At 37.9% G+C, this 26,799-nt stretch overlaps 2 protein-coding genes across 2 annotated transcripts in view; one reads left to right on the top strand and one right to left on the bottom strand.

Moving 5' to 3' along the window:
* Nucleotides 1-158: 158 nt before the first annotated feature.
* cavin4b (caveolae associated protein 4b) lies at nt 159-3,499 on the top strand. The gene is made up of 2 exons (XM_081353455.1): nt 159-658; nt 2,769-3,499. The coding sequence occupies exons 1-2, from the start codon at nt 293-295 to the stop codon at nt 3,357-3,359; spliced, it is 957 nt and encodes a 318-aa protein (XP_081209581.1). The 5' UTR covers nt 159-292; the 3' UTR covers nt 3,360-3,499.
* A 1,522-nt stretch (nt 3,500-5,021) lies between these two features.
* dnah5l (dynein, axonemal, heavy chain 5 like) overlaps nt 5,022-26,799 on the bottom strand; it is a gene marked incomplete at its 5' end in the record, with an annotated part of 45,822 nt that continues 24,044 nt past the window's right edge. The window contains 28 exons of the mRNA XM_081352786.1: nt 5,022-5,330; nt 5,919-6,140; nt 6,255-6,463; nt 6,602-6,734; nt 7,468-7,656; nt 7,876-8,067; nt 8,159-8,314; nt 9,059-9,180; nt 9,412-9,679; nt 9,920-10,084; nt 11,459-11,730; nt 11,935-12,313; nt 12,446-12,616; nt 13,000-13,182; nt 13,304-13,459; nt 13,666-13,860; nt 14,060-14,236; nt 16,816-16,929; nt 17,246-17,350; nt 17,904-18,071; nt 18,996-19,211; nt 19,351-19,631; nt 20,307-20,971; nt 23,324-23,478; nt 23,977-24,219; nt 24,409-24,615; nt 25,573-25,902; nt 26,198-26,404. Of these exons, the coding sequence (XP_081208912.1) occupies nt 5,118-5,330; nt 5,919-6,140; nt 6,255-6,463; nt 6,602-6,734; nt 7,468-7,656; nt 7,876-8,067; nt 8,159-8,314; nt 9,059-9,180; nt 9,412-9,679; nt 9,920-10,084; nt 11,459-11,730; nt 11,935-12,313; nt 12,446-12,616; nt 13,000-13,182; nt 13,304-13,459; nt 13,666-13,860; nt 14,060-14,236; nt 16,816-16,929; nt 17,246-17,350; nt 17,904-18,071; nt 18,996-19,211; nt 19,351-19,631; nt 20,307-20,971; nt 23,324-23,478; nt 23,977-24,219; nt 24,409-24,615; nt 25,573-25,902; nt 26,198-26,404 (6,093 nt within the window). The 3' untranslated portion in view covers nt 5,022-5,117. The remainder of the gene's footprint in view (nt 5,331-5,918; nt 6,141-6,254; nt 6,464-6,601; nt 6,735-7,467; nt 7,657-7,875; nt 8,068-8,158; nt 8,315-9,058; nt 9,181-9,411; nt 9,680-9,919; nt 10,085-11,458; nt 11,731-11,934; nt 12,314-12,445; nt 12,617-12,999; nt 13,183-13,303; nt 13,460-13,665; nt 13,861-14,059; nt 14,237-16,815; nt 16,930-17,245; nt 17,351-17,903; nt 18,072-18,995; nt 19,212-19,350; nt 19,632-20,306; nt 20,972-23,323; nt 23,479-23,976; nt 24,220-24,408; nt 24,616-25,572; nt 25,903-26,197; nt 26,405-26,799) is intronic.

The raw sequence follows: 26,799 nt of genomic DNA, 5'->3' as shown, positions 1-26,799 counted from the left end.
GTTTGATGCCCCCTTCCAATCCCTCTGCGCTCTTTTCCAGTTGTGTCTGGCCTTTGAACCTTGTGTTCCCTATATACAAGAAGGGAGGAGCTTCTATATTCTCCAGAACGTTAATGAAGCTCCAGTCAGAGGGCGAGTCCGTCTCATCCGAGAGTCTTCCAGGGCCCACCACGGCCCCACAATACAGCGTCCCAAACGATAAACCTGTGCACCAACAGCAAATACACCAAAGCGGGACCTGAGACCTTCGGCAGTTCTAGTCTAGGGTCCTCACTGTGTTACAAGGACAAGCATGGCTGACAAACTAGGACTGGCTGGTGTGGCGGACGAGCCCAGCGCCCTGAACATCTTCTCTCTGCTGGAGAGGGTGTCCGGGATCATAGACAATGTGCAGGCGTGCCAGCAGCGCATGGAGGAGAGGCAGCTGGAGCTGGAGAACGCTGTGAAGACCATCCAGACAGATGTGGTGAAGCTGACGAAGGAGCACACAGCAACAAGTGGCAGCGTGGAGAAACTTCTGGAGAAAACGCGCAAGGTCAGCTGCCACATCAAGGATGTCCGTGTGCGGGTGGAGAAGCAGAACGTACGTGTCAAGAAGGTGGAGGAAACCCAAGTCGAGCTGCTGAACAAGAACAAGTTCCGTGTCGTCATCTACCAGGTAAGACTAAAAACTATCTTGTTGCTTTTTGTGGCATGTTTTCTTCGGACTGGGTTTTTATGGGTTCCATCTGGAGTTTGGATTCCTAAGGCAGGTCTAATTTTGGAAAAGTACAACCTTAGAATAGTGGACACCATGCATCGATTATTTTTTGACTCTGAGCTCGTCCTACAACATTTCAAACTTATGAAACGGGTCCGTCAAAGATAGACAGATTATTATGAGATACATGGTCTTGCATGATCCAAGATAAATCACGATACACTAGAAGGTCATGTGGCCTACAGCCAAAAGCAATACAGTAGGAATGTTCTGCCAGGCCCCACTGAGATTGGAGGATTAGGTTGGCGGCCATTTTATCTGATAGGATGTCTGGAGTATTAAGCAAATAAACCATGTAATGTGATCCATGAAAGAGTAAAAATGAATTAATATTCACTCTTGAATGTTTTAGAGACTGAACTATGAAGCCTTGTTCGGAATATTGCTGTGGATGTAAATGAGGCTAGAGGTCTGAAATGAGATTAAGATCGATTACAGAAGTTATGACATCATAGAGGAATGCTTCATTGCTAAATCTGGAAATATTGTTTCATCTGCAATAGATCTTACATTTATAGCTTGAGAATCATTTGGCGTAGCTTGTATTTGGAAAATTCAATTACTGTGTACAAAAGCGCAAAATAAAATTTGACTTAGCCTGTCTATATTTATAAACCAGAGTCATAATTATGGGACAATTATGCCTAAAATTTAAATACAATAAAAATGTATTTGTTGCTGTCTACATCTTTTGAAGGTTTATCATAGGAAATGTTCTCCATTTGCCTTAACATAGAGAATTTTCTGGAAAACGGAAGGGCTGCCCATGCACGTAAATTAACTCATATTTTCCTTCTCGAACAATACTTTTGATTAGTCTCCTGCCCATGGGTTTGATCGTCTCTTGTACCCTGAGCAGAACAGCTGACAGATTTGTTCAGGGTTATTCTGAGAGCTGCGCTGAAGCTTCATGTCCTAATATAGTGTTTTCGCCTCTGACAGAGTGATGGTTTAAAAAGCTGCCGACAGAGTGATTAATAACGATTGAAAAATGGCAGTTTGTTATCAATAGTGTTTTTCTTAGGCTATAAAAGTGCGCATTTTGTTTTGCGACTCGTTATCAGAAGTGTGGACATGCAAAGCAGGGTTCAACCTTAACTGGCTTATAGCCCATAACGACTGACAGTGAAACGTAACTTTCACTTATATTATATTCATAGCAATATGAATTATAGCCAACTGGGTATGATACTGTAGGTGAATGTTATGTGTGAGTAGTTATGCAACAGCACATCCCGTCCAAAACTTTTTTACAAACGTACCTGATCTTTATTTGCGGCCAGGAGAAGTAACTTAGTAGCAGACTCACAACGCTATATTAATTCGGTTGTGATCAACTGGTGTAGTTGTAAACCCCGATTTTACATTACATTAAATTCGATATCGAAAAACACCAAAAGAAAGAAGCATTTATTAATAAAATTTAAAAAATAAAATAGCCTGTCAAGAACACTTTTTTCCTAAAATTATTAAACGGCTTTCTGGAATACTTGATTCTGATTGGTCAGTCGCGAATTCAGCGGGTAACTGACGACCGCGCTTCTTTCACGTCTCTGTCGTATCATTCCGCGTATGTATCAGTTAGCGATTGTGTTTAAGTGAACATACAATAATTTCACGTATCTCTTGAAACTAGTTGGTCACATTATCATTCACTTTCTTTTGCTATCATAATTATGCGATTTTTTTTTTTTTGGGAGAATTTGTGACCACTTAGTTCCAAGACTCTTAAATGATTGCTTAATTATATTTGTTTTGTATAGAGCTATAATGGAACATTTTTGTAAAACACATAATCACAAACATCACATAATAATCCAAATATGTTAATGGCAATATATATTTCAAAGTAAAACATTTTAACAAACTATAGATAACTATAAACTGTGCAAAGGGGGTTGTTCAGAATGTAGGCCTACTTTTTTCTTTGAAGCCTAAACCATTTGAGTAAAGGTCTTAGATCTGCTATATATGGTATGTTTATGTTAAATGTATCTTCTTTCCACAGGGAGATAATGAGGTCCCAGCTGTAGCTGGCTCCAAAGCCTCTCTGAAGGGAGCAACGGGCGGAGATGCTCCCACAGACCCAGATGCACCGGAGGCCCTGCTCCCAGACTCAGATGAGGAATACATGGTCGTTGAGGAGGCCGACTCATCTACTGCTGCCAAAATGAAGAAGACCGGCCTGAAGCGTATCGAAAGCCTGAAGCAGACCTTCTCGCGTGAGAACATGACTAAGACCAAAGAGAACCTGGGCACCAAGGTCAGCAACCTGGGTCAGCGCATAGTATCGACCGAACGACGTGAGAGAATCCGCCAGTCCGGGGAACGGCTGAAACAGTCTGGGGAACGTTTCAAGGAAACCATCACGAAAACCGTGCCAGCAAAGCTGAACCTGAAGAAGGAAAGGACGGTGGCTGAAGGTCAGGAAGGAGCAGAAGGGACCACGGAAGGAACGGCACCCGTCCCACCACCCAAGGGTCGCAAGGCCAGCCCTGATGTGGCCTACACTGAGCCGACGGAGAAACAAGAAGGTCCAGAGGAGGGCAAGGGCGAGGAATCGGAAGTGCCGATGTATGATATGAAGCAGCTTTCTTAAAAGGCGAGTCTGACAATCACAATCAGGAAAGACTAATGTACAGATATAAATTAGATTATGGAGAACTTGAAGGTGGAAAGATTGGGAAGATCAGAGATCTTGCTTCTGAGCATATGGATCAGCGGATTGTGCTTACGACAATTGAATGAGCGAATTGAGGAAGTTGTACACTACAAACAATATACGTAGAATTTTTTTTCTTTTGATTTTGTTGTTTACATCTGTTACGGACTACAGTATGAAGGGTTATGAATGTTAAACCAATGTACTGAGGTGACTAGGCTATGGTTTTAATTTAAAATCAGCTAAAATTAGGGTGCACTCACTGTTTCTTTTTTTTTTTTTTTTTTTGCCACCTATGGGTGACACATCATGCAAAATAGGTTTCTGGAAACAAATACTCCACTCACACAGATGTGTCCTACAATACTACTAATAGATATACGGTGTGTTCGACTTGAACCGACTTATCTATGAGATCAAAGTATCGCCATATCGCGGTTCTTTGATGTCATACACTATAGTGAGCAGTGGTCATGTGATCTCAATATGGCACCCCCCATGATGGGAAACATCTTTTTGTAAGACACTGCTGTCTCTCGCTATTCTTTATTAAGGAGTAAAATGTTTTTGAGGAAAATTACTGAGTGCACCTTTTAAGAATTACATTTTATTTAATTAGCATTTTATTTGTTAGGCGTGTGTAAAATTACTTTAATTAGCTGAATTTATTAAAAAAAAAAATGTACTAAGATGGATAACAGAAGTGCATTTTGGACTTTATCTTGAGAACTATAAATATATTATGGTGTTGACTGACATCCAGCATGTCAACAATGAATGAGTTTAGAATTACATTTTTCAATTCAGATGTTGTTGTTGTTGTTGTTTTTGGAATATAACATTAACTGTGCAGACAAGTCATTTATAACAATATTTTTCTGTGCCTTTCTGTGTTGTTCATGTAAACTCTAAAAAACTAATTTTGGTGATGAACCATCACCATTCAGTTGTAGTATTTTTAAATAAACATGTTAACTCAATCAGCTGGTTTCTGAAGAGTTTGTGGAAGAAATCATGTATAACTAGTCATCAAGATTTATTATAAGAGATTTGCAATCAGTCTGTTGTTTAAAGATCTCAGTAGTAAAAAACAAATGCTGCTGTATGACATGTTATTTCCTATCATGCAGGTGTCCAATTTTTTTTATTGTGGCCAAATGGAGAAAGAAAAGTCAGAGGCCACATAGTTGTAATGATGATAAAAAGGCTAGACTGCTACCATGAGATTGTCTTTCCTGTTTGTTTTAATCACACTTTGAGCTCTATATGAAAATGTTCATGTGTGAATAAAGAACGTCACTCAAGAACACTAGTTGTAATGGAACAATTATGTTTCTTCAATACATAAAAACATAGATACATTCTATTGCATGTTTGTGCAAAATAATTGCGCATATTTCAACTTGTTTATTGCAGCTTTCAAACAAGAAAAACTTTTTTTACACTAAAATCCTTGCCATCTCAATAAGAAATTCATGTGCGAGTCCTACAAAATGGCAAAATAATTGCCATTAGATACAAAATTCAACTGTAAAATCAATAACAAGAATAGTCGTATTATTAATAATAATAAATTTAGCATAAATTCTCACTCCACGAACCAATATCCTGGTTTTATTTATTGATTTGCATTTTTTTTTTCTAACTAGCTTCATGTGTCAAAATAGCTTTGGACTCTTGGAGCATATTATGGATTTATTTACAGTCACAAAGCAAAGCGACTCCCCTCATAGTCCAATGGTCTGGGTTTTGGCTGCTCTTGAGCAACAGAGAAAAGATGAATGTCAGGTCAGTTCGTCTTGGTTTCTTGTACACTGGGCAGGAGTACAGATTCATGGGTGTCGTCTTGGTTTCTGTGGTGCTGCTCACCGCATACACATGCACAACTGGCAACGGTGTGAAGAGAACCTACCAAACAAGATTATACACATACATACTGTATATCATGGCTTTGCAAATGAAGACAGTCATACATGACAGATTAGTTGACTTTGGGTTAGCACTGCATGATGGTATTTGCTTCTGTAGAATTTTTTTTTTTATGGGTAGAATAGTCAAATTAATTGAATCTATTTTGTAATTAACTTCAAATATATGCATTTTATAATCTTTTGTATGATTAATTATTATGTCATTTGCAGTGCTTCATGGGATATCCAGTTCATAAAAGACGTTATACATATATCGAATGGGAACAACTCTACAGAAATTAAGACTGCTGAGAAAGTGGGCGTTTAATGTTGTGGTCTTATACGATTAAGCCATTTCATTGACAGCTAAACTACATGGTCAAAAACATGTGCACACCAGGCTCAGAAAACCAACTCACTTTGTGCACTGGAGCATTTTTATGCTGAAACAGAAAAGGGCTCACAGGAAGTCTGTCTGACTGAGAAGACTATGTGGGTCTGTGCAACATTTGTAGTTGAAACCAGACCAGTTATCCACATAGTTTTGGACATGTATTGTCTTATAATAAATCCTTCCCCTGAATACCTTTGGTGATGATTCTGTCAGTTTTGTATTTCGCTTGTCCCATCCAGCACCATCCAGAAAGAGGCCGTAGATGTAGACGCCGCCCACGTCTCCTGGAGGGGGGCCTGTAACATCTTCCTTCATCATACGAGTGACGTCGTTGAGTAGGACGACTGTGTCTAGGGCCCAGCCTTTAGACACATTTACTCGAGTTGTCTCTTGACGCATTGCTGTTAAGAACCCCTTCAATGAAGAACAGACACTAATTAAGTATGTTACTTGAGAAACCTGATCATTTGCATGAAATGAAAGAGTCAAATGAAACACAAGATGAGGTCCTCAAATCTTTTGCCCCACCTGTGGATTGAAAAACCCTGTGAGCCAAAACTGATGAGGTCGACCATTAAACGTCCAGGTGTGAAACTGCTGGTTCCTCTCAAGGAGTTCAGTGAACCAGAAACCCAGAGACGCCGCATCCCAAGAGATCTTTTGCCATGTATTTGGTATACGAGCATCATACATGCTGTCCAGAGCATCGCGGAGATCCTCTGACATTATTATAGTCCCTTTGGGATTACAAAATCATTGTTTACAATACAAAAGCAAGTTTTTTGTACTTTTTCTGATGATTTTGTTGATGTTTATCATAATAATAAAATTTGAACGTGTTTTCTGTACTGTGGGTGAAAGTTTCTGAAGCTCACCATCAATGGCAAGTTTAAGGTCGGTGAGGGTACTGCGCACACGACCAATGACGCGTTGCATTCTGTCAAGCTCTTGACGAAGGAATATAGTCATGGGCTGGAATGCACCCATTTTTTTTAGACAATTCCTCACCTGCAAAAAGATGAAACAATCATGGATGTGCAGGATATGACTGCAGTAGTTGTTGTAGCGACTTTGTGCTGAGTTACAAAAGAAAAAACGAGCCAAGCACATTTGGATGCGGTACTGGGTGGGTAGACGCGGTCAGTATGGACTCTACAGATTACAACAGGAGTTAGAGGTGAGTGGCGCAAGTCAGTTGTTTTATCTATGCTGACGAGTCAAATATTGAGGCTAATTTGTTAAGTGTTTTCTGTTAATTTATTTTGCATTGCTATTGTATTTGTATTGTATTTTATTGCAACACTGGCAGATAGAGGACAGCTTCAGTTTAAGTAGCAATGCGTCATACACAACACAATCAGCTCATAATATCAAGCAGGTATTGATATCCTCCAACTTGATGGAATCATAGTCTGAATAAATATAAATATGCATTGAATTAATTAAAAAGTGTACTATCCAAGTAGTAAAAGAAGATGTTTGTTGTTGTAATGATTAATACAGTGAAATGATGAGTATAATAGCACATATAGAAAAAATATAGTAGTCGTTATCATATAGTTAGCGATCACACTACATGCGTACCGCATCTGAGTCCAACCGAACTATGCCCGAACAATAGGGAGCGATCACACTAGTCAAACAAACTGGACTTTGGGGGTCAAATGTGCTTGTGCACAGTTCAGATCACCTAGTGTGAGAACACCCTAATAAAAAGGTGGCCCAATAACTTCATCTTCACCTCATGTGGCACATAGTCAGCAGGAAGTTTTTCTAACATCTCATTGGCCATTTTCTGGACGGACTCCTCCCTGGTCTCGCCTTCCCCGCTGCTGCTGTCTTTGGGCTGGATGTTGAGGATGGTACTCAGGGTTTCATTAGCCATGTTGGTCTGATAAGTGATGTCAGCATTGGCGTGGAGGCCAAATACCTATTAGAATTAGAATCAATAGTTCAAGTTCAAGTAGTTAATTTGTCATTTGCTCAGCTTACACTGGTAAACAGGGCATTGAAATGCTTAAGACAAGGCTCAGGTCATAGAAACAAGTGCAGGACAATAACATTAGGTTACAATAGGTTATAGAATATGCGACCACCCAGCTGTCCCATCAAACCCCACAGAAAAATAATAAAAATCTATCTGTATCACCTCAGGTGTATCACCCAATGGCAGGGTATCAATATGCTCATGGTAATCCTGTAGCAACCTGGCCTGTGGTATAGTATATCCCTTATAGAAGCAGAACTTGTCCCCAAACATGGTTTCACTAAACCAGATACGGGCGAACGTATTGAGCAGGCGTTTGTCCATATCATCCGTGACACGCCCACCATACTGCACCTACAGAGCAGATAGTAAAAATATGTTGCCAAAAGTTTGGATGTGTCAAATAAAAGAGGTACAAAAACACAGTGGCATGCTAATATTGTACCTCTCCCAGCATGTACCGCAGGCAATTCCAGTTCACTCCTCTCTTGATGTCCATATCATCCAGGTGGTTCTGTACAAACTGGACACTGGATGTGAAATCAGCCTGGTTGAACTCATAGGGAATATTCCAGCCAAGAGGACCAAATTTGCGTCTCTCCTTTAGTGGGAATATGACAGTGAGGACAACAACAAAATCGCTATGAACTAAAATCATACATGTTAGTGAGGCAACTGCAGGGAGTTTGTAAGTTTATGAAAAGCTAATAATTAATGAAATGAAAAGTTTGAATGTAAAATAAAAATAAAAAATGGGGCTGAGATTTAAATTATATAGTAAAAGTATATATAGTCCATTGCGATGCACGTTTCAGAGTGAAGCATGGCACTGTATTCATTTACACGTTAGCAGCTTACAATGTTTTCACTAAAACACTAGTGTAAATGTAATATGGACTGGGTTATTATCACAACTAAAAAGAGGGTTGAGTCCGCTTTAAAGTCTACCAAAAATATTAAATTTGTATCTGTTTCCTTGCATGTCATGTGAACAGTAACCAACATCAGACAACTATGAACATTAATGTGTCTTTACATTTTTTAAATGCTAACTTAAAATCTCAAGGGGTATTTCAAGTAAATATTTCACATCTAAGAAGTTTAGCTGACAGAGTAATAAAAAACAATCTATTTGCATCTGCCAAATGTTGCTATTTTAATTACATTACTAACAAATGCTTTTGGTCATTTGTGAACTAATGTTTAATAAAGAACTGACACATGGCCTGCATTTTAGCTCTAATGCAATATTAAAAATGTCTATGAACTAATAAACTTTAAAGCATGTCAGGACTCAGGACCTGCGGGCAGAGAGTGACATGGTTTAACTAAGAGCTGTCCTGACCTGGACTGTGGTGTGGAGGAAGGCTACAGCATAGAACAGAGGTCTCCACTGGGGCATGTTGGTGATGTCCAGCTGTTCTTGAGTCACACTATTGTATGTCCGCTTGAGTCCGGCCTTCACCCCTGCATCATCACAGATCGTTAACCACACATTATCTGTCATCTGTGTGCTTAGCATTTTATTTCCCATTTTATTTTATTTTTTATATTTAAATTTTAAGTTGTGAAAATTCAGAAAACTATTTTGATAACGATAATAATAAATATAGCAAAAGGAAGTAACAACAGCAAAATGTAAAAATTAACTTCTAGTAATAATAGAATGAATAAAAACAGAATTTTCCCCTTCTCTACCTTGCGGAGGCTCATTGGTGAATTTAATCGCAGACTGCAAGAAGTTAATAGGGAACTTGGGGTGCGCCTCTGTAGTCACCCAAAACCTGAAACTGTCTTCGATGTTCTCTGCTGTGGTGACTGTCTCTAGACCTTCATCCAGGAAGTCCAGCCCTAGATGGCAGTTCTGCAGAAGTAACCAGCCCCCATCAGACATGCTCTGGGCCAGAAGCCTTCTTGCATGCACTTCCTGTCCCTGTCCCATGGAGATTGGCCGGCAAGGAACACCCTGCAATATAACAAGAAAACTGTTGAGAAATGTCCGGAACTCAGAAGTCATTAAAGCTTCACATGAAGCTATATTATAGTTTCAATGTGGGGTGATACAAAGGTGGTAACAGTCTGTAGAAATTGTTTGACTGGGGCAACAGTCAAATATACAAATATTTGACTTCAGACTGCCTCAACTGACCAATAAGAATCAAGTATTATAGAAAAGCACGTAATAATTGATAATAATTATTCATACCTTCGACTTGGCGAGTCTCTCTATGTTCTCCGTGGGATCAGAACCCATAGACAGGAAGCAGACTAGAGGTACCCTCTTCTCAGCTTCTGAACACATGGCCTCCATATCCAGAATCACTCCTTCTGCATACTTCACCCCCATTGACTCGGCGATGTATTTACGTGCCTAGCACCGAACAACAAGGAGCAAATGATAAAATTTGCTTATATTCAAATTCAACAAAATATGACAAAAATGGCCATTTTAAATACATTTTGTCATTTTAAATACTTGAGATAACCTGTTAAATTACCAATTAGCTCAAACGGAAGTTTTATAGAAATTATAATTAGACATCCTAACATAATCTCCCTAAATAATGTTATATAAATATATATAGTGTTGTCAATAACACACACCCGTATACGGTCAGAGGTCAGTGATTTCTTGTCACTGCTTTGAATTTGCTCAGCAGCTGTAATGCTATATATATATATAAATTAAGATCATACACATTTTTAATTTGGTGGCTAAATCACATAATATTCAAATGTGATATTTAGATTGCCAATAGTTGGACATTAAGAATCGTACTGCACTAAGATTAAATTTGTAAATCTTGTATTTACATGTAAAAGTAAATCTTTGTTAAATTATTATTACACTACAGTACAACATGCGAGTGCTGTTGTTAAAATAGTATCTCACACATAACCCAGTGAGTGACGGAGGGTGAACAGGTGTACTGGGAAATCTACAGCATGTGTATAATCCTTAGCTCATTTTAGGAGCAAAGTGGTTGAATCTATGATTGTCAGTGTCTCTTTATGCTAAACAAAAGTAATACAAATTTAAAGTGCAACATGTAAAACTACTTTTCTGCTGGTTGAAATTTGGCAGGAAATCAAAGTGTGTACTCCAGTTTCATGGCAGTAGACAGGAAAACACCCTAGATGGATGGCCAGTCAATTACATGTCACCACACAACTACTTTCTTAATGCAAATATAATGTATCTTTTTTTGCTATTACTTTTAACCCAAGAGCGTTAAACATCATAACAGGCAGCTGTGATAATGGAATGTTAAGTGACAATCTTGTTGGCCGATCAGTTCAAATTCACTTCACAGGATCTTTTAATAGACTGGAGGGTCTAGTTAGTTGCTTCTAAGATCTCACAGAAGACACTCTCCTCTTTTCATTTATCAGGTTTGGATATCAGACAACAAAGTTAGATGTTTTTTAAAACCCTAATGTCAAAATACAAAATGAATCTGGTGTATTGTCAAGGTTAGAAGGGACTCGATCATTACAACAAAAATTTTTTTTTCCTTTTTCAACAAAGAGTGAATGGAGGTACTTAATAACAAAAACGAATAAAAATGACTAAATCTTTAACTAAAATTAAAACTAAAATGTGAAATATAAAAATAAAACATTAATATTCCAAAAAACATAACTAATAGATAAAAGACATTATAGTAATGATACTAAAATAACGCTGCTCTGCATATTAAACTAAAACTAAGTATTTTATGCCAGAAAATAGGTTTTCCTGCACCTGTGCAATGGTACGGTCAGGACACCAGCTTCGTATCAGCAGCAGTTTGCGGAATGCATCCAGTTGGCTATCATAACCATCAGGAAGAGGTGTCTCCTCTGGAGTGGCTTCATCAAACCAGCTCTTCCAGGCACGGTCATTGCGGGCCACCTGGGTTAGGAGAGCAGTGAATTGGGGCAGGGTGGACAGTTGCACCAGGTTTAGCCACGTTGTGTCCAGGATCCAGCGCCTTGGCTTGGGCTCAACAGAGTTTAGGTCCAGAGATGCTCCGCCTGAAAGAGGGTAAAGATTGAAGAACATGAATTACTTGGCCTCAAATAAGTTCATAAAGGGATTCCAAAGTGCTGTATAACAGGGAACTGTGGGAGATTTCAAGACATAGGCCTACTTTAAACATATTGAGTATAACTACTCTTAGAATTAGACTAAAACTAAAAGTGGACAACATGTTATTTTCAAAACAATATGGTTCAAACCTTTGATGAAGGTCTGAAAATCGCTGTGGGAAATGTTTTTAGCTTGTAGATCTATTTTTAAAGTCAGAAGCAGGGTAAAAATAAATTTGTGATCTTCATAGAGTCCTCGAGCGGTGTAACGAAACACTTCGAAAGTGAGGTACTCCATGATGTTGTCTAGTCTTTTAGCTGTAATCGGGGACTTTGGAGACTTGTCCATCGACATGTCAAAGATGCCCAAGAACTGACGAAGTGAGGTTTGGTACATCATGTTGACCAGGCTCATCTCCACAATCAGGAAATAGAGGATACTCCCCCTGGTGGCCACTGGACGGTATTCCTCTCGAGTGAGGTTGATGTTAATTTCTGTCTCTGCCGCAACTGTTAGCTTTTGACTCACCTAAGGGATGGCATAAGATTTCAGCTATCAAAACACAATTTAACTTCAGAGGAAAACAATAAGGTTGAGTAAGCATCATTGTCAGTTTTATGAGTCAGCATACAAGCACATGACTATAAATGAAGAAAGTACCTCCTGTGCTATATTCTTGGTGACTTTGAGCACCTCGATAAGAGACTCATCCTCTACTAGAGAGCCCTGAATGCTGGTTAACTTGTATAGAAGATTGCTCTCCAACTCCTGCATCTTCCTCTTGTTTGATGTCACTTCCTCCAAGAGCTTTACACGTTCAGCCTCCATTTCCTTGATTGGAAAATTAATGATTAAATCAACATTTGATTTGAAAGCTGTATTATATTTCGCACAGAATACAAAATTTAAAACCTGTGTGTCAGAAAGGGGTAATTATTTTTAATTAAAACTACTAAAACATTTTCGTTAATTGAAAAAAAAAAAAAAGTGTTGAATGAAAAAAATAACTAAAATTAGAAGAAGAAAAAGAAGACTAAACTGGAATAAATATAAATAAAAAATATATGGATAAAAAAGAGAGAGACAAAAACACAACCAAATTATTAAACATGTAACAAAAATTCAACTGAAAATGGAAAATATAAAAATATTCAAAATATTAATAAAAACTATAAGGGTATATTAATGATACTAAAATAACACTCTCTACTTGCCTTTTTCTCTATGAGAATGACTCTGCCGAGTAATTGGTCTTCCAAACCCTTCATAGTGACAGTAAAATCCACCACTGCTGTTTTAGCGTTGATCTCTGGACTGTATGCAGGGTTGGCTAGTTTCGTTGTAATGTACAATGTAAATGTCTCCATTACATCCACTTCTTTGTCCCCGACTTTAACCTAACACAAGAGAAACTTTCTTAGCTTGGTCTACTAAATCCCTGAGAAGTTTGAGACTGATTATATAAAGTTTAGAAATGTTAAAAAGAAAAAAAAATATTCTTAAAGTAAATATTCTTACTTTAACAGTTGTTCCAGACTTCATGAAGTTCTTCTCCAGAACGTTATCCAGCACTGGATCAAGCTCTTCCCCAACATCCTCTAAGAGCAAAGGTTTACCCTGGGACAGGCAGTCTTCCAGATGAGTTCGGAAATATTTGTGGTTTAGAGATGTAACCTGGTGGCAAAAAAAGAAAAGCTGATGTCTCTTTGCTCAATTGACAGGTAAAGCCCAAATCCAACACTTTTGTTCAAAGTAGCTACATTTAATGATTTAATTAAAGTGATTTACATAATTACATAATAATTATAGTAAAGATAATATGATAATGCAACAAAAATACATATTACAGAATTAAGAATAAAACTGGTATCAATCAGTACCTGTAGGTCATTATTGTTTTCACGGTTCTTGATCCAGATCTTGCCTTGGCCTTGTGGGTCAATGAGCAGAGGATAACGAGAAGCCTTTGTTACGATGATGCCGTTTTGAATGGACAGGTCATCATTGGGGAGACCCTGCAGGTTCCATTCTCCTATAGTTGCATTATCCACCAGCATATTGATCAAATTCAGGTTCTGTGCCGGAAAACAATTTTATAAGATTAATAAACTGTAAAAAACAAAAACAAAAACAAAAAAAAAAAAAATATATATATATATATATATATATATATATATATATATATATATATATACTGTACACAAAAAAGTTTGAAGGAATAATAGATTTTTGTAGTTGTTGTAGTACAACTCTTACACACAAAAGACTACATACCTCACTGTAAGGGATGTGGCGGATATTCATCTCTTTCTTCCACTGTTGCATGATAAGGCTGCGATACTCCTGGTTGAAAGGCCCAGAGTAGGACAGAAATCCAGTGGCTAGTAACACATCCCCCACCAAATCGTTGATTTGCTTCTCGAACTGAGCACTGCTCTCTGTCCAGCGAACCTAAGACGAACATAAGAACGTGCACATACACAGTTTTACTCTTTGGATGTTTTTAAAGTGTGTCATTTCATGGCTCACAGTCAAACATCTGTAGTGTAGCCAGGGCCTAAAGCAAACTTTTTGCCACACCTGCCTGTAGCCGGTGCCTTAAGAAAATGTAATGGCCATACTTTTATACTTAGATACCAGTGAAAATTCACAATTCTCTATTTCAATTTTGATACCACAGCTAAAACTACAAGCCTAACTATATAAATTTAAAACATGATTAAAGACAAATTAACAGTCAGTAATAAAATAAGAACAAATAATCAAATTACAAGCAATAGCACAAATAAATACCATAGAACAAAGATACAAATGAAATAAACAATGCTTTTCAGGTAGATTTTTCAGGCAGGTTTTCGGGTACAGAAATTTAATAAAGTAATCAAATGTAAAATAATCACTGCATACTTCAATGTATAAATTAAAATTAGATTAATCCTAATTAAAGGTAAAAATGTTATTCAGACAATAGTAGTGAATGATTTTCTCTTTATCCTTTGTTTGATTAACATTAAAAATAGACGGCAGCAGGTTTATTATGCTGCTATCACTTTAAGATGTGCATACCAATTCAACATACCAATTCAACACAAATGCATTTTTTTGTACACAACTGTTTGTTAACTTAAGCCATAACTTACAATGTTTACGAGGATACTCACTGACACAAGCATTTTTTTACATAATTTTCTTCGAATTTGTCAGTTCAAGCGCAAGAAGACGTGAAAGAGAGCTCAATTCAGTATTTGAGTGCTGTCTGAGAAGCAGTTTTCTGGGCACATGCTTCGGATATTTGCACACAGAAAACTTTTCACACTGCACACGAGTAATGAAGTGAGCTCCCTTTCGCGTCTTTCTCGCAGTTAAATATTTAAATTGGCAAGGTTTAAACTTTCGTGACGGTGCAGGACTTGACCCTCAACTGTCCCAAGCATCGTTCACGTTCACGTTCAAGCATTAAGCTGGTTTAGATCGTATTTATCTGACCGCTACCATTTTGTTTATTTAAATGGAGAAAAATCGATCATAACTCCAGTAAACTATGGAGTGCCGCAGGGATCTGTGTTAGGTCCTCTGTTATTCTCAATATATATGCTGCCACTTGGAAATATTATAAGGAAACATGGAATTAGTTTCCATTGTTACGCTGATGACACTCAAATCTATATTTCATCACGGCCAGATGAAAACGCTAAATTATCCAAATTGACAGAGTGTGTTAAAGGTATAAAAGATTGGATGACGCGCAATTTTCTTTTATTAAATCCAGACAAGACAGAGGTACTAATCATCGGTTCAAAAAACCACCCACAAAACCTCTCACAATACAACTTTAACATAGTAGGATGTCCTGTTACTTCATCCTCTACAGTTAAAGACCTGGGTGTTATACTTGACTGCAACCTGTCTTTTGAAAATCATATTTCATATGTTACAAGAACCGCCTTTTTCCACCTTAGAAACATTGCTAAGCTACGTTATATGCTATCTGTTTCTGATGCAGAAAAGTTAGTTCATGCATTCATGACATCGAGACTAGATTACTGTAATGCTTTATTAGCTGGTTGTCCTGCAACCTCAATAAACAAGCTACAGTTAGTCCAAAATGCCGCCGCAAGAGTTCTAACTAGATCAAGAAAATATGATCATATAACACCAATTTTATCATCACTACATTGGTTACCTATAAAGTTCCGTATTAATTACAAGGTATTGCTACTGACTTATAAAGCCCTAAACGGCTTAGCTCCAGTCTATTTAACCGATCTTCTATCGCCCTATAATCCATCGCACTCTTTAAGATCACTAAATTCGAGGCTTCTGGTCATACCTAGGATATCCAGATCCACCAAAGGAGGGAGATCATTTTCACATTTAGCTCCAAAACTCTGGAATAGCCTTCCTGATACTGTTCGTTGCTCAGACTCGCTCTCCCAGTTTAAAACTAGATTAAAGACGCATCTCTTCAGCCAGGCATTCATATAATTATTTTAATCTGACAGGTAAATCTGACCTCTAGTTTATAAACGCCAGAGGAGAACTGGCCCCCAACTGAGCCTGGGTTCTCCCAAGGTTTTTTTTTTTTCTCCATTAGGTCACCTGATGGAGTTTTTCGGTTCCTTGCCACTGTTGCCTTTGGCTTGCTCAGTTGGGGATATTTGGGGATATTTAATTTAATTAATCAATCAACAATACTATTGATCAGCATTACCAAACGTGGACGTTCCACTAGAAACAAACATTGATGTATTGTTTTAATTTATTACTGTGAAGCTGCTTTGATACATCCTATGTTGTGAAAAGCGCTATATAAATAAATTTGACTTGACTTGACTTGACTTGACTTGACGTTCTCACAACATTGTATTGTTAGAATTCATAAAAATGTTACCGGCCAACTGGCGATTGACACCGCTTCATATAGTTGCACACCCGATTTTTTACACGCGAGTGTTAATTTTAGAGCCTGAGTGTAGCTCTCACTCTACTCTATAACTTAAAGATCTAAATCCTGCAAGGAATGTTCAAACCTTTTCTCCACCAAGACCATCTATAAGAGTCACGGCATTGGACATTTTCTTCTTGCATGCCTCAGCATCATCCAGCAGGTCTTGCTTCTCCTTCATGGCGGTGTCATACGTTGCCTGTGTAAAAATGTGCATAAACATCTGAGATTTTAAACCTCTGGAAATTCACATAAACTTGAACTTCAGTTGAAGAAATTTTTGAAAATTCTGAATGCAAATACAAACATTGGTGTCAACTATATATTAAACATAAATACTTAAGAAATGCTAACATATTTCATTAATTTTTTCCTTCAGTCAGAGAATTTAAAGAGGTGTTCTGCCCGTGTCTGCAGAAGAATGCACATTTGAGACCTGTTAATGTAATCGAGCCATGAAGATAATTTACTTAAAAATGGTAATTGGTTCCCAGCCTTAAAAATATATATCAAACCTGAGCCTCGTCCAGCTCTCTCTGCTTCGAGTCCAGTTGTTGCTGAGCATTTGATAGTTCATCCTGTGCCACAGTCAAACGAGCCTCTTGAAGCTTTAAGTTGGCCTGCGATCCACACATATACAGGAAAGGAATACATTAATTCTGTTCAAAAAGCTAGAAACATATGTAAGATAATCTGCTTAAAATCTTCTTTTCGGTTCCATTTAAGAAAAAAAAAGGTTTAGAATGAGATATAAGTAAGTAGCACAACTGTTTTCAATACAATACATAACAATGAGAAATGTTTCTTCAGCTCTAAATCAGCATATTCTAATGATTTCTGAAGGATCATGTGACACTGAACACATTATTATTAGTAATGATGCTAAACAATTCAGCTTTGCATCAGGAATAAATTACAGTACATTAAAAATATATTAAAATAGAGTTATTAAAAAAAGTTATTTTAAATAGTAATAATATTTGACAATATTACTGTTTTTACTGTATTTTGATCAAATAAATTTAGACTTGGTTAGCATAAGAGACTTATTTACAACATTTAATTCATTGTAACATAAAAAGAAAAAACTGACCCCAAACCTTTGAACAGTGGTGTAATTCTTTACTTCTGTATATACCCAGTAATGAATGAGACTGTGGAATATTTCATCACCTTTAGGGGCAGAACTTCCTTATTGATGCCAAAGAACTCCACCATTGCTTGAGTCCAGGAACAGAGCCCTGCTACACTACCACAGGTCCTCTTAGCTGATTCTAGGTTATAGTCTTCCATTTCCAGATAAGGAGCAAGCAGTTCGACCATCTCCTCTGTAATAGTGTCCTTTAAAGAATAACAAAAATGTCAAAGAAAATGTGATGCTGTTGCACTGTGAAAACATATACTGTCACATTCTGAGTCTAACTCAGAATTTCATTAGTAACCATGATGCATTAATGACTTTAATGCATCTAATCACTTTGACCCAAAGGGAAGGGTCAAATAAGGTCAGATAGAAATTCATATGTTTAATTTATTTCTGTCCTAGTGTTGATTCCACTGTGACTATGCTAACTATTTGACTTCTCTTGGCCTCAGGCTGCTCTAAACTTGGATCATTACAGGGACACTATATTCCTGTTTACATAGCCTGAACAGATGCATGTTGCAGCAACCAACGACCCGCATCCCAAAGGGCACTCCATCAGTAATAGAATGAATGACAGAAAGTCTATATTAATCATATACAGTGAATATATGTATGTGGGGGTTTCCACTTGAACAGCTATGAAGAGTTCAAATGGCAGAACACAAAACATTGATGGGAGTTTCATATAGATGGCATTAATAACTTGGAGAGATGGAGTGATTTACTACTAGTGTTACATGAGTAAAATTGTTGTGGCAGATTTCACAATTAGTGCTCTTTTAAAATCATGTCCATACTGAATATAATATTAATATTATCCCTCCTCTTACGTTTACTTTATAAAAATCAAAAAGAAAGCAAAAGGTACATGTACCATGTTTTTAACAAAGTTTTTATCATGTTGATAATTTAGAGGCCATAGAAATTTGCATATCAAAATAATACAGTAGGTTTTAGAGAGTTAATATCGAAATCAAGTGATGTGTAGTCACAGGTGTGTACATCAGTTACTTTACAATAACATGGCTCATCCAATAAGATTTCAGAGCCAGACCTATCAATTTAATAAAGACCTAAAATGAAGATTTGTGTATCAGTATTACAATGTTTTGCCTGACCTTGTTAAAGTTCAGCAGCGTGCCGAGGAATGCAGAATTGTTCATCAATTTAAGAGCTTCACTCCATGAAGGTTTCACACAGGGTCTTTCGGGGTCCTGGGTGACCATATCCACCCGTCGCTGGAACAGCAGCAGTACACAGTCCATGATCCGCATGATCAGATGTGGAGGCTTTCCTAGTTTACGAACTGCAGCGATGTCGGCAGGCTTTATGGTCTAGAAACCACAAAATGGTATAAAGCTTAAAGTTAACTAAATTCATGTAAGGTCTTCAAGTGCAAAAATGAAATACTGTTCACAAAGCATTTAATTAATTCATGTTTTAGGGGTGATTTGGCGTGCTCCGGACATCTACCTTTAGTGCACCCTCAGCTGCCTCTAATGCTGGTTTGGCCGCCTCAAGTTTGGACTCAGCCACCTTTTTTTCCTGCTCTATCTCATCCACAATCGCCTGGGCCTTATCTTTCACCTTCTGTACCTGAGCCTTCACCTTTTCGGCAGCTTGTGCCTTGGCAGTGACCTCCTGCAGAACTTCACCTGCTTTCAGTTTAGCCACCTCTAACACCTTCTCCTTCTCTTTCAGCTCCCCACGAAGCACATTAACAGACTGCTCGGCCTCCATGAGGCGCTTGAGACCTGCAGATGAGATTAAATAGTTTAGAGTATAAACAGATGCTTTGCTGCTACATAGTAGATCGTTCTTTCCATAATTAGGTTCATTTTCAGACAGTTTATGTCCTTGTGATTCAGCTTTCTATGAGAAAAAAAAGTAACATTCTTTTTGTTTTTTAACAATCATTCACATTATATTAGATCAGTTAAACCAACTATCACCAAAATAATTGAAAACATGATTTATATATATATATATATATATATATATATATACACACACGTTAACATCTAAAAATGTTTTCCACTTAGATGTTGAAACGCTTCCTTTAATGTCCTTTAATTTAAAATTTTCAGTTTCATTAAATGTTTTACATTTTTGCCAGAACATAAAAAATCACATAATCAAGGTTTACATTTTTTTCTGAAGGTTTCTTTCACCTTCTTTCACTGACCCTTTGTTGAACATAAATTTGACTTTTTGTATGCATTTATTTATTTTTAAATAATTTGGATGGGTGGAAAGTCTTCTGGAAAATCTTTTTTTAAAACTGATCATACATTTACCTCTCTAGACTAAATACTGACCATGGTAATGCTAAATACCAGGCTGAGAGAATTTTCACTTTTGTTTAATCCAAATGTAAAGAACAGCAACAAATCTAAAATTCTGAATCAAAAACAAATGTAATTGCAAACCTGTGTTCATTCGCTCTGCAAGCACCCCCACATGTTCAATTTTTTCTGTGTAAACCATTTTGTATCCCGTAATAAATGACAAGTAGGATTTTGGCGTCACATAGGTCTGACGCCTGAAGCGCTGGAAGTACTCGGTGCAGATCTCAGCCACCATGTCTTGGAACATTCCCATTGTTTCCACCACACTCTTCTTCACCTCGTCTGAACAACGCAGTGGATATTTAGAGAGGAAGTGCTGAGCCACAGCTACTAAAGCATCCCGTGGCCATCGCTGGAACCAGTCCACAGTACAGCCTGAGATGAGGCCGGGGAACTTTAGGGCACGAGAACGCAGTTTCTCGCCAACTGGTGAGAAGCAAAGAGCCACATGGAGGTTACTGCGCACCCTGGACAGGAAGTAGTTGTAGAGGTTGTCGATGGTGGGTGGGCAGCGTGGGAGATCGTTCTTCATGATGGGAATAAGACTTTGGGTGATCTCATCCACCTCATCTCGAGCAAACAGGTTTGAGACTTCTCCAGATGCCAGAACGTTGTTCATGTACTCCAGAAAAGCTTCATCCTTGATGTCATTGTCTGTAAAGATGAAGGTCACGCCCTTCCCTTCCAAACCTGCAATTCTGTACAGGGCTTTCAGGTCCTCAATTAGATTACTCACATTGTATGTTCTGTAAGATGAGAAATTATGTTAAATCTTGTCAAAGGAAATAATTAATATTCACCAAAGTAAATTTACACACCTTTGATAGAAAGTTTACAATGAGTTTAAAATGACCCAGGGCACTATTTAAAGGTGCTCTAAGCGATGCCACGCGTTTTTTAGGCCAAAACATTTTTTGTCAAATACAGCAAACATCTCCTCACTATCCGCTAGCTGTCTGTCTCCTGAACACACTTCAAAAAAACGCGGTCTCTCTAGACACCACAGGCTCCACAAACGGCAACAAAAACAAACTGGGCTCACCCGCACCACGAAACACAACAAACAGTGTTCCAGCCAATAACTGGCAAGAAGTATTTGAGGGTGGGGTTTGGGGGGGTTAGTGTACGTACACATGAAGGGGGTGTGGAGGAGAGAGAAGCATGAAGAGGGAAGTTTGAATTATGGCCGACACACGACCAAAGAGACGACGTTCCGATGAACAAATTGCAAAAAAGAGTGACAAGGATAAGAAACGCACGAAGTACCGAATTTACATAGGAAAAACCTTCGAAAGGTGGCGAGAACTCTGCCGGCAGAAGGGATTTCAGTCCGACATTCAGTTGCTCTGTTGTTGCAGAACAGGTAAATCCATTTTTATTTCTAAACAGACGTTCATGTTCGCCAAACCAACACAAGGATGTAATTAACTAGAACTATGCAGTCAGCGTTAACTTTGGTGAATACAACATATGTTTCTAGCAGCTAGCGATCAATCTCTATTGTAATGATCAAGCAAATTCACAGTAGGGCGACAATTTGTGTGAATGATTGTTTTCACCCACTGTTTGTTTTGAATTTGAATGTTCATTTATAGGCTATTGACAACTTTGACTAAATTTGTTTACGACGCCGTCGTTGTTGATGCTCACTGGGAAACGCGAAGCTAATGTTATCATGCTATTATTGCGTCCTTGTATGGGAGCTCTTTATAACATCAGGTGGCGAAATGATTTTAAGATAATGTTTCTCTTTTTCTGCATTCTGTTCTGCAATATATAAAAGCATTTATCTAACTTGGCGATATTACACATTAGGGCTGACTTCTAATAGTCGAGGATTCGACGATTCGATTCGGAGAGGTCTGATTCGACTATGAACCTCATAGTCGAATACATGGTTTGGTTTGAAATGTGCTGGGGACAGAGACGCATTCGCATTTTCAGAAGGGCTGGGTACCATTTTTATTTTATTTTTTCAGGTCATGTTTTGAAAGACGATGTCCTGTAGCTTACTAATGTAAATAAATAAAAATGTATTCAAAAATCTGCTTCACATTTTCAGCAGGGCTGCGGAGCGGCTGTGAGTTGACTCCACACGGTTCTCATGTGCGTTAAAAAGCTTTACATGGTTTAATGTACCTAAACAATGATTACCAAATTCCCCTCTCATGTTGCTCCACATAACCACTTAAAATGATAAAAAAAAATCGAACCCAGAGTCCAATTATTATGGACGTTATCTGATATTAAGCGTTTCTGCTTCACATTTTCAGCAGGGCTGCGGAGCGGCTGTGAGTTGACTCCACACGGTTCTCATGTGCGTTAAAAAGCTGACTCCACACGGTTCTCATGTGCGTTAAAAAGCTTTACGTTGTTTAATGTACCTAAACAACGATTACCAAATTTCCCTCTCATATTGCTCCTCATAACCACTGAAATGGTCAAAAAATCGAACCCAGAGTCCAATTATTATGGACGTTATCTGATATTAAGCGTTTCTGCTTCACATTTTCAGCAGGGCAGCGGAGCGGCTGTGAGTTGACTCCACGCGGTTCTCATGGGCGTGAAAAAGCTTTACGTGGTTTAATGTACCTAAACAACCATCACCAAATTTCTCTCTCATATTGCTCCTCATGTTTATGAAATGTTATGATATATGTGTGATATATATGTGTTTTTTAGCTCTTTTGTTTGAAATGGAAAAAATCTAGCTGCTATCTAAAAAAAAAAAAAAAAAAAAAAGGTTCGACTATCAGTCGACTATGGCAAAATCTAACGAATCAGATTCGACTATGAAAATCCTTAGTCGAAAACAGCCCTATTACACATTGAATGAAGTATCAGTAAAACTTAACTTTGTTTGTAGTGACTACTTTGACTTTCCATTATGCCGGAAGGGAGGGGAGGAGGGAGGAGACGGGATGAGGAGGAGGGAGGGTCTAGCTAGCCTCCGTTTTGTTTGACAACAATTCGAATGTCAACAAGAAGTTACGACTCCCGGGATCGCTTAGAGCACCTTTAACTATTTAAATTGTGAAAAGCCCTTATGACAACATTGTGAAATCAAACAAATTTGAGAAGAATTATAATATTCTCACCTTGTCATTGTGATTTGAAAGCTCTGGTATCCAGCAATGAAGGATGAAAGTCGGGTGAGACTCTGTTTCCCAGAACCGCCGACTCCAACCAATAGGGCATTACCACGAGCTGTCCGGATTATCCGCGAGATTTTCATCAAATGGACCATGGCATCCTGTGAGAGTGTATAGAGTTCAATGCGAGATGAATTAAAAATGTATATCTATCTATCTATATTACAATTTCAGTTGTATCGGACTCTAGTGATCCTATGGCCATCGCTCAACAAACGCGAGAAACTGTCCATGAATTTTCTTGGGAATGTTTTTTCCAGGGTAGTTTGCAAGGTCTTTCCCCAACCCTCCCCATTGCATGGCTTGGGACTCACACACACACATACGTCTTTGGACTGTGTGGGGGAAAGCCATGCTGACACAGGGAGAACATGCAAACTCCACACAGAAAGGACTCCTGGTTCAGCCATGGCTTGAACCGGGGACCTTCTTGCTGTGAGGCGACAGTGCTACCCACTTTGCCACCGTGTATGAGCGTAACATGATCGGTAAATGACCTCAAGTCGGGACTCTAACTTGGGCTGCCAGGGGAGCAGCTGTGCCATATTCCAGAGCACTGTCCACTTTTGGCAACATGTTAACATTTTTGTTCCACTAACCTCAAAGAAGACCAGATCCATGCCTGCTCCTTTAACAGTATCATTATACTGATCTTGAAAAAAAGTCAGGCGCTCCGATAGGGCCTTGAAGGAAGGAATGGGCTCATAGATCTTTGGTATCTCAACCTCTGTATCTTCAGGTTCATCTCCTGTCACCTCTGGAGCGTCCCGCAGGAAGTCCACAAAGTACCCTTCCCATGGCCCCTGCTCCAAAAGACTAGGACCATGATCCTGTACTGTGATCTACAGAGCATAGATAACAAGAGAAATCAGATGATATATGTAAAAAAATGCATATTACTTGCATAAAATCTATGATTCTTTTACTAAATCCAATAGATAGAATTAAAAACAAAATTTGTTTCAATATAAGTAAACATCCTGTGCATGAGGTAACAGATCATGAAGCCTGTAAGGATTTAGTTGACACACCCTCTCCAAAATCGCATCGAATGTCTCTCTGTCTTTCTGATCAATGAAGCGGTCGGCGATGACCCGTGAGCACTCGTGGCGGAAAAGAGATGCCATCATTTGAGGCGTCTTACACACTTCTGATCCCACAGTGAGAATTCCCTGCCATATCCTGCTCAGATCACGCAGATTAAAAATGTAGTGGAACTTAGCTGGGGAAGGCAGCATCTGAAAACAACATTAAATTAAAATAATTATTTTATTAATATTTACAACCGTTTAAAAGTTTGGGGTTGGTAAGATTTTTTTAGTGCTTATGTGATAGTAAAAATACAGTAAAAACTTTAATATTGTCAAATATTATAACATTATGAAATTACAAAAATTATTTAATTTCATATTATGATTTTTTTTTTTAATTTTCAGCATCATTACTCCATCGGTGTCACATGATCCTTCAGAAATCCTTCTATGATGCTGATTTGTTGCTCAAGAAACAATTTATTATTATCAATTTTGAAAACAGTTGTGCTGCTTAATATTTTTGTGGAAACCATTCATTTTTTAGGATTCTTTAATGAATTGAAAAAATAAATATATATATATATATATTTTTTTTTTTATAATATATATTTATACTATTTATAGTATATATATATATATATATATATATATATATATATATATATATATATATATATATATATATATATATATATATTTACATTATAAATATTAATGCATCCTTGCTAAATAAAAGTATGAATTAAAAAAAAAATCTTACTGACCTCAAACTTTTTAACATTAAAGTATATAAAATATATTACATAGCTACCATAATATCATAATTTTCACATAAATTATTTACAGGATATGAATATAATGTTCTATTGTCAATATAGGCCCAAAAGATAAATGTCGTTCATGTTGATCAACTGCTACAGAATCAAGTTTACAGCTTACAGCTTACATTGAAGCATACTGACCACAAGAGGACACCATTCTCTAATAATTTGGATCACCTTGTGCTGTGACAAAAAGCATGCATGTTTAAAAACGATCAAAAAACTTAAAGATTTCCTGAAATAGAAATCTAATTTTGAGGAGCCTACAATACAGAGCCCCACCCCTACGTTTCATGTACAGCAAATAATAACTATTTTGATAAAATTACCAAAGCAGTACCTTTGCTTTGACCGCTTGCCACACTCTCCTGGCGGTAGGAACCAAGGCGGCAGCCAGTGAGCACACCTCTCCCGGAAAGCCTCTTTCTGAGCAAAAATACCCACTGGCCAGTGTGTGGAAGATTTTATCTATAGAGGAGTTGGATGGGAGAGTGCAGTTAAACACACAGAACTGGCGTTTGAGTCGCTGGGGGATATCATTGCGGCCACCTCCAGGGTGGATCATGGCAGCCGCCAGCTGCAAGTCGACTACGCTGACGAATTCCCCAGGCCGTTCCAGGCTGTAGAAACCTCCTTGCACCATCAGCTGACGAACAATCTCATTAGTGATCTGAGGGGTGAACAAAAACACTAGAGGCTCAGTCAAGGAGAATAAGAAATAGGATGCTATTATTGTTTACTTAATAAAATGTTGGCCCTTTTATTAGATTTATTATGCCATGATAAGATGGTAGCGTAATTCAACGTACATTTTTTCTGGGATTCTAGTTGAACTTTAGAATGTTTGTTATTTGACAGACCCCACAAAATTAAAATCCAAAATCAGAGTCCATGTCTGTTGAGGCTATCTATATAATATACATTGTGCTCAAAGAAATTGACAAAAGGAACATGTGACTCCTTACCTGATCGCCCCACTCATTGATAACTGGCATGTTGATGTCGTCAATGAAGACAGTCATCTTCTTCCCTCCGGGAGGTCCGTAGGTGGTGCCCATGCGTTTGTCTATATAGCTTTCGATGGTCTGCTGAAACATGCCAGGCAGGGTAGCCGAGGAGAAGTTTAGGCTTTTGCTCAGTTGTGTTTCTGGGTCATACTTGCTGGTGTAGCCCTGTGGAAAGGTTTGGATAGCATGACTTGCAGAACTCTTAAAATAGATTCAATTCTATTCACCTTTAATTAAGTTAAGCTATATACTAAAGTTGAAAAGTTTGGGGTCGGTACAATTTTTTTAATACACCAAGGCTGCATTGATTCGATCAAAAATACAGTAAAGACGGTAATATTTTGCAAATATTATTACAATTTAAAATAATTATAATAGTTTTAAATTATTCGTAATACATTCATAGTACATATTTTACAGGCAATTGTGTTATGCTGCTAATAATAGCATGGATTAAAGGTGCTCTAAGCGATGCCGGGAGATGTAACTTCTTGTTGACATTGGAATTGTTGTCAAACAAAACGGAGGCTAGCTAGACCCTCCCTCCTCCTCATCCCATC

This window comes from Scardinius erythrophthalmus, assembly GCF_964197995.2.
Source record: "Scardinius erythrophthalmus genome assembly, chromosome: 22".
NCBI lineage: Eukaryota > Metazoa > Chordata > Actinopteri > Cypriniformes > Leuciscidae > Scardinius > Scardinius erythrophthalmus.
Note: the sequence above shows the minus strand (reverse complement) of the source record. Positions and strands in the feature narration are given on the sequence as shown.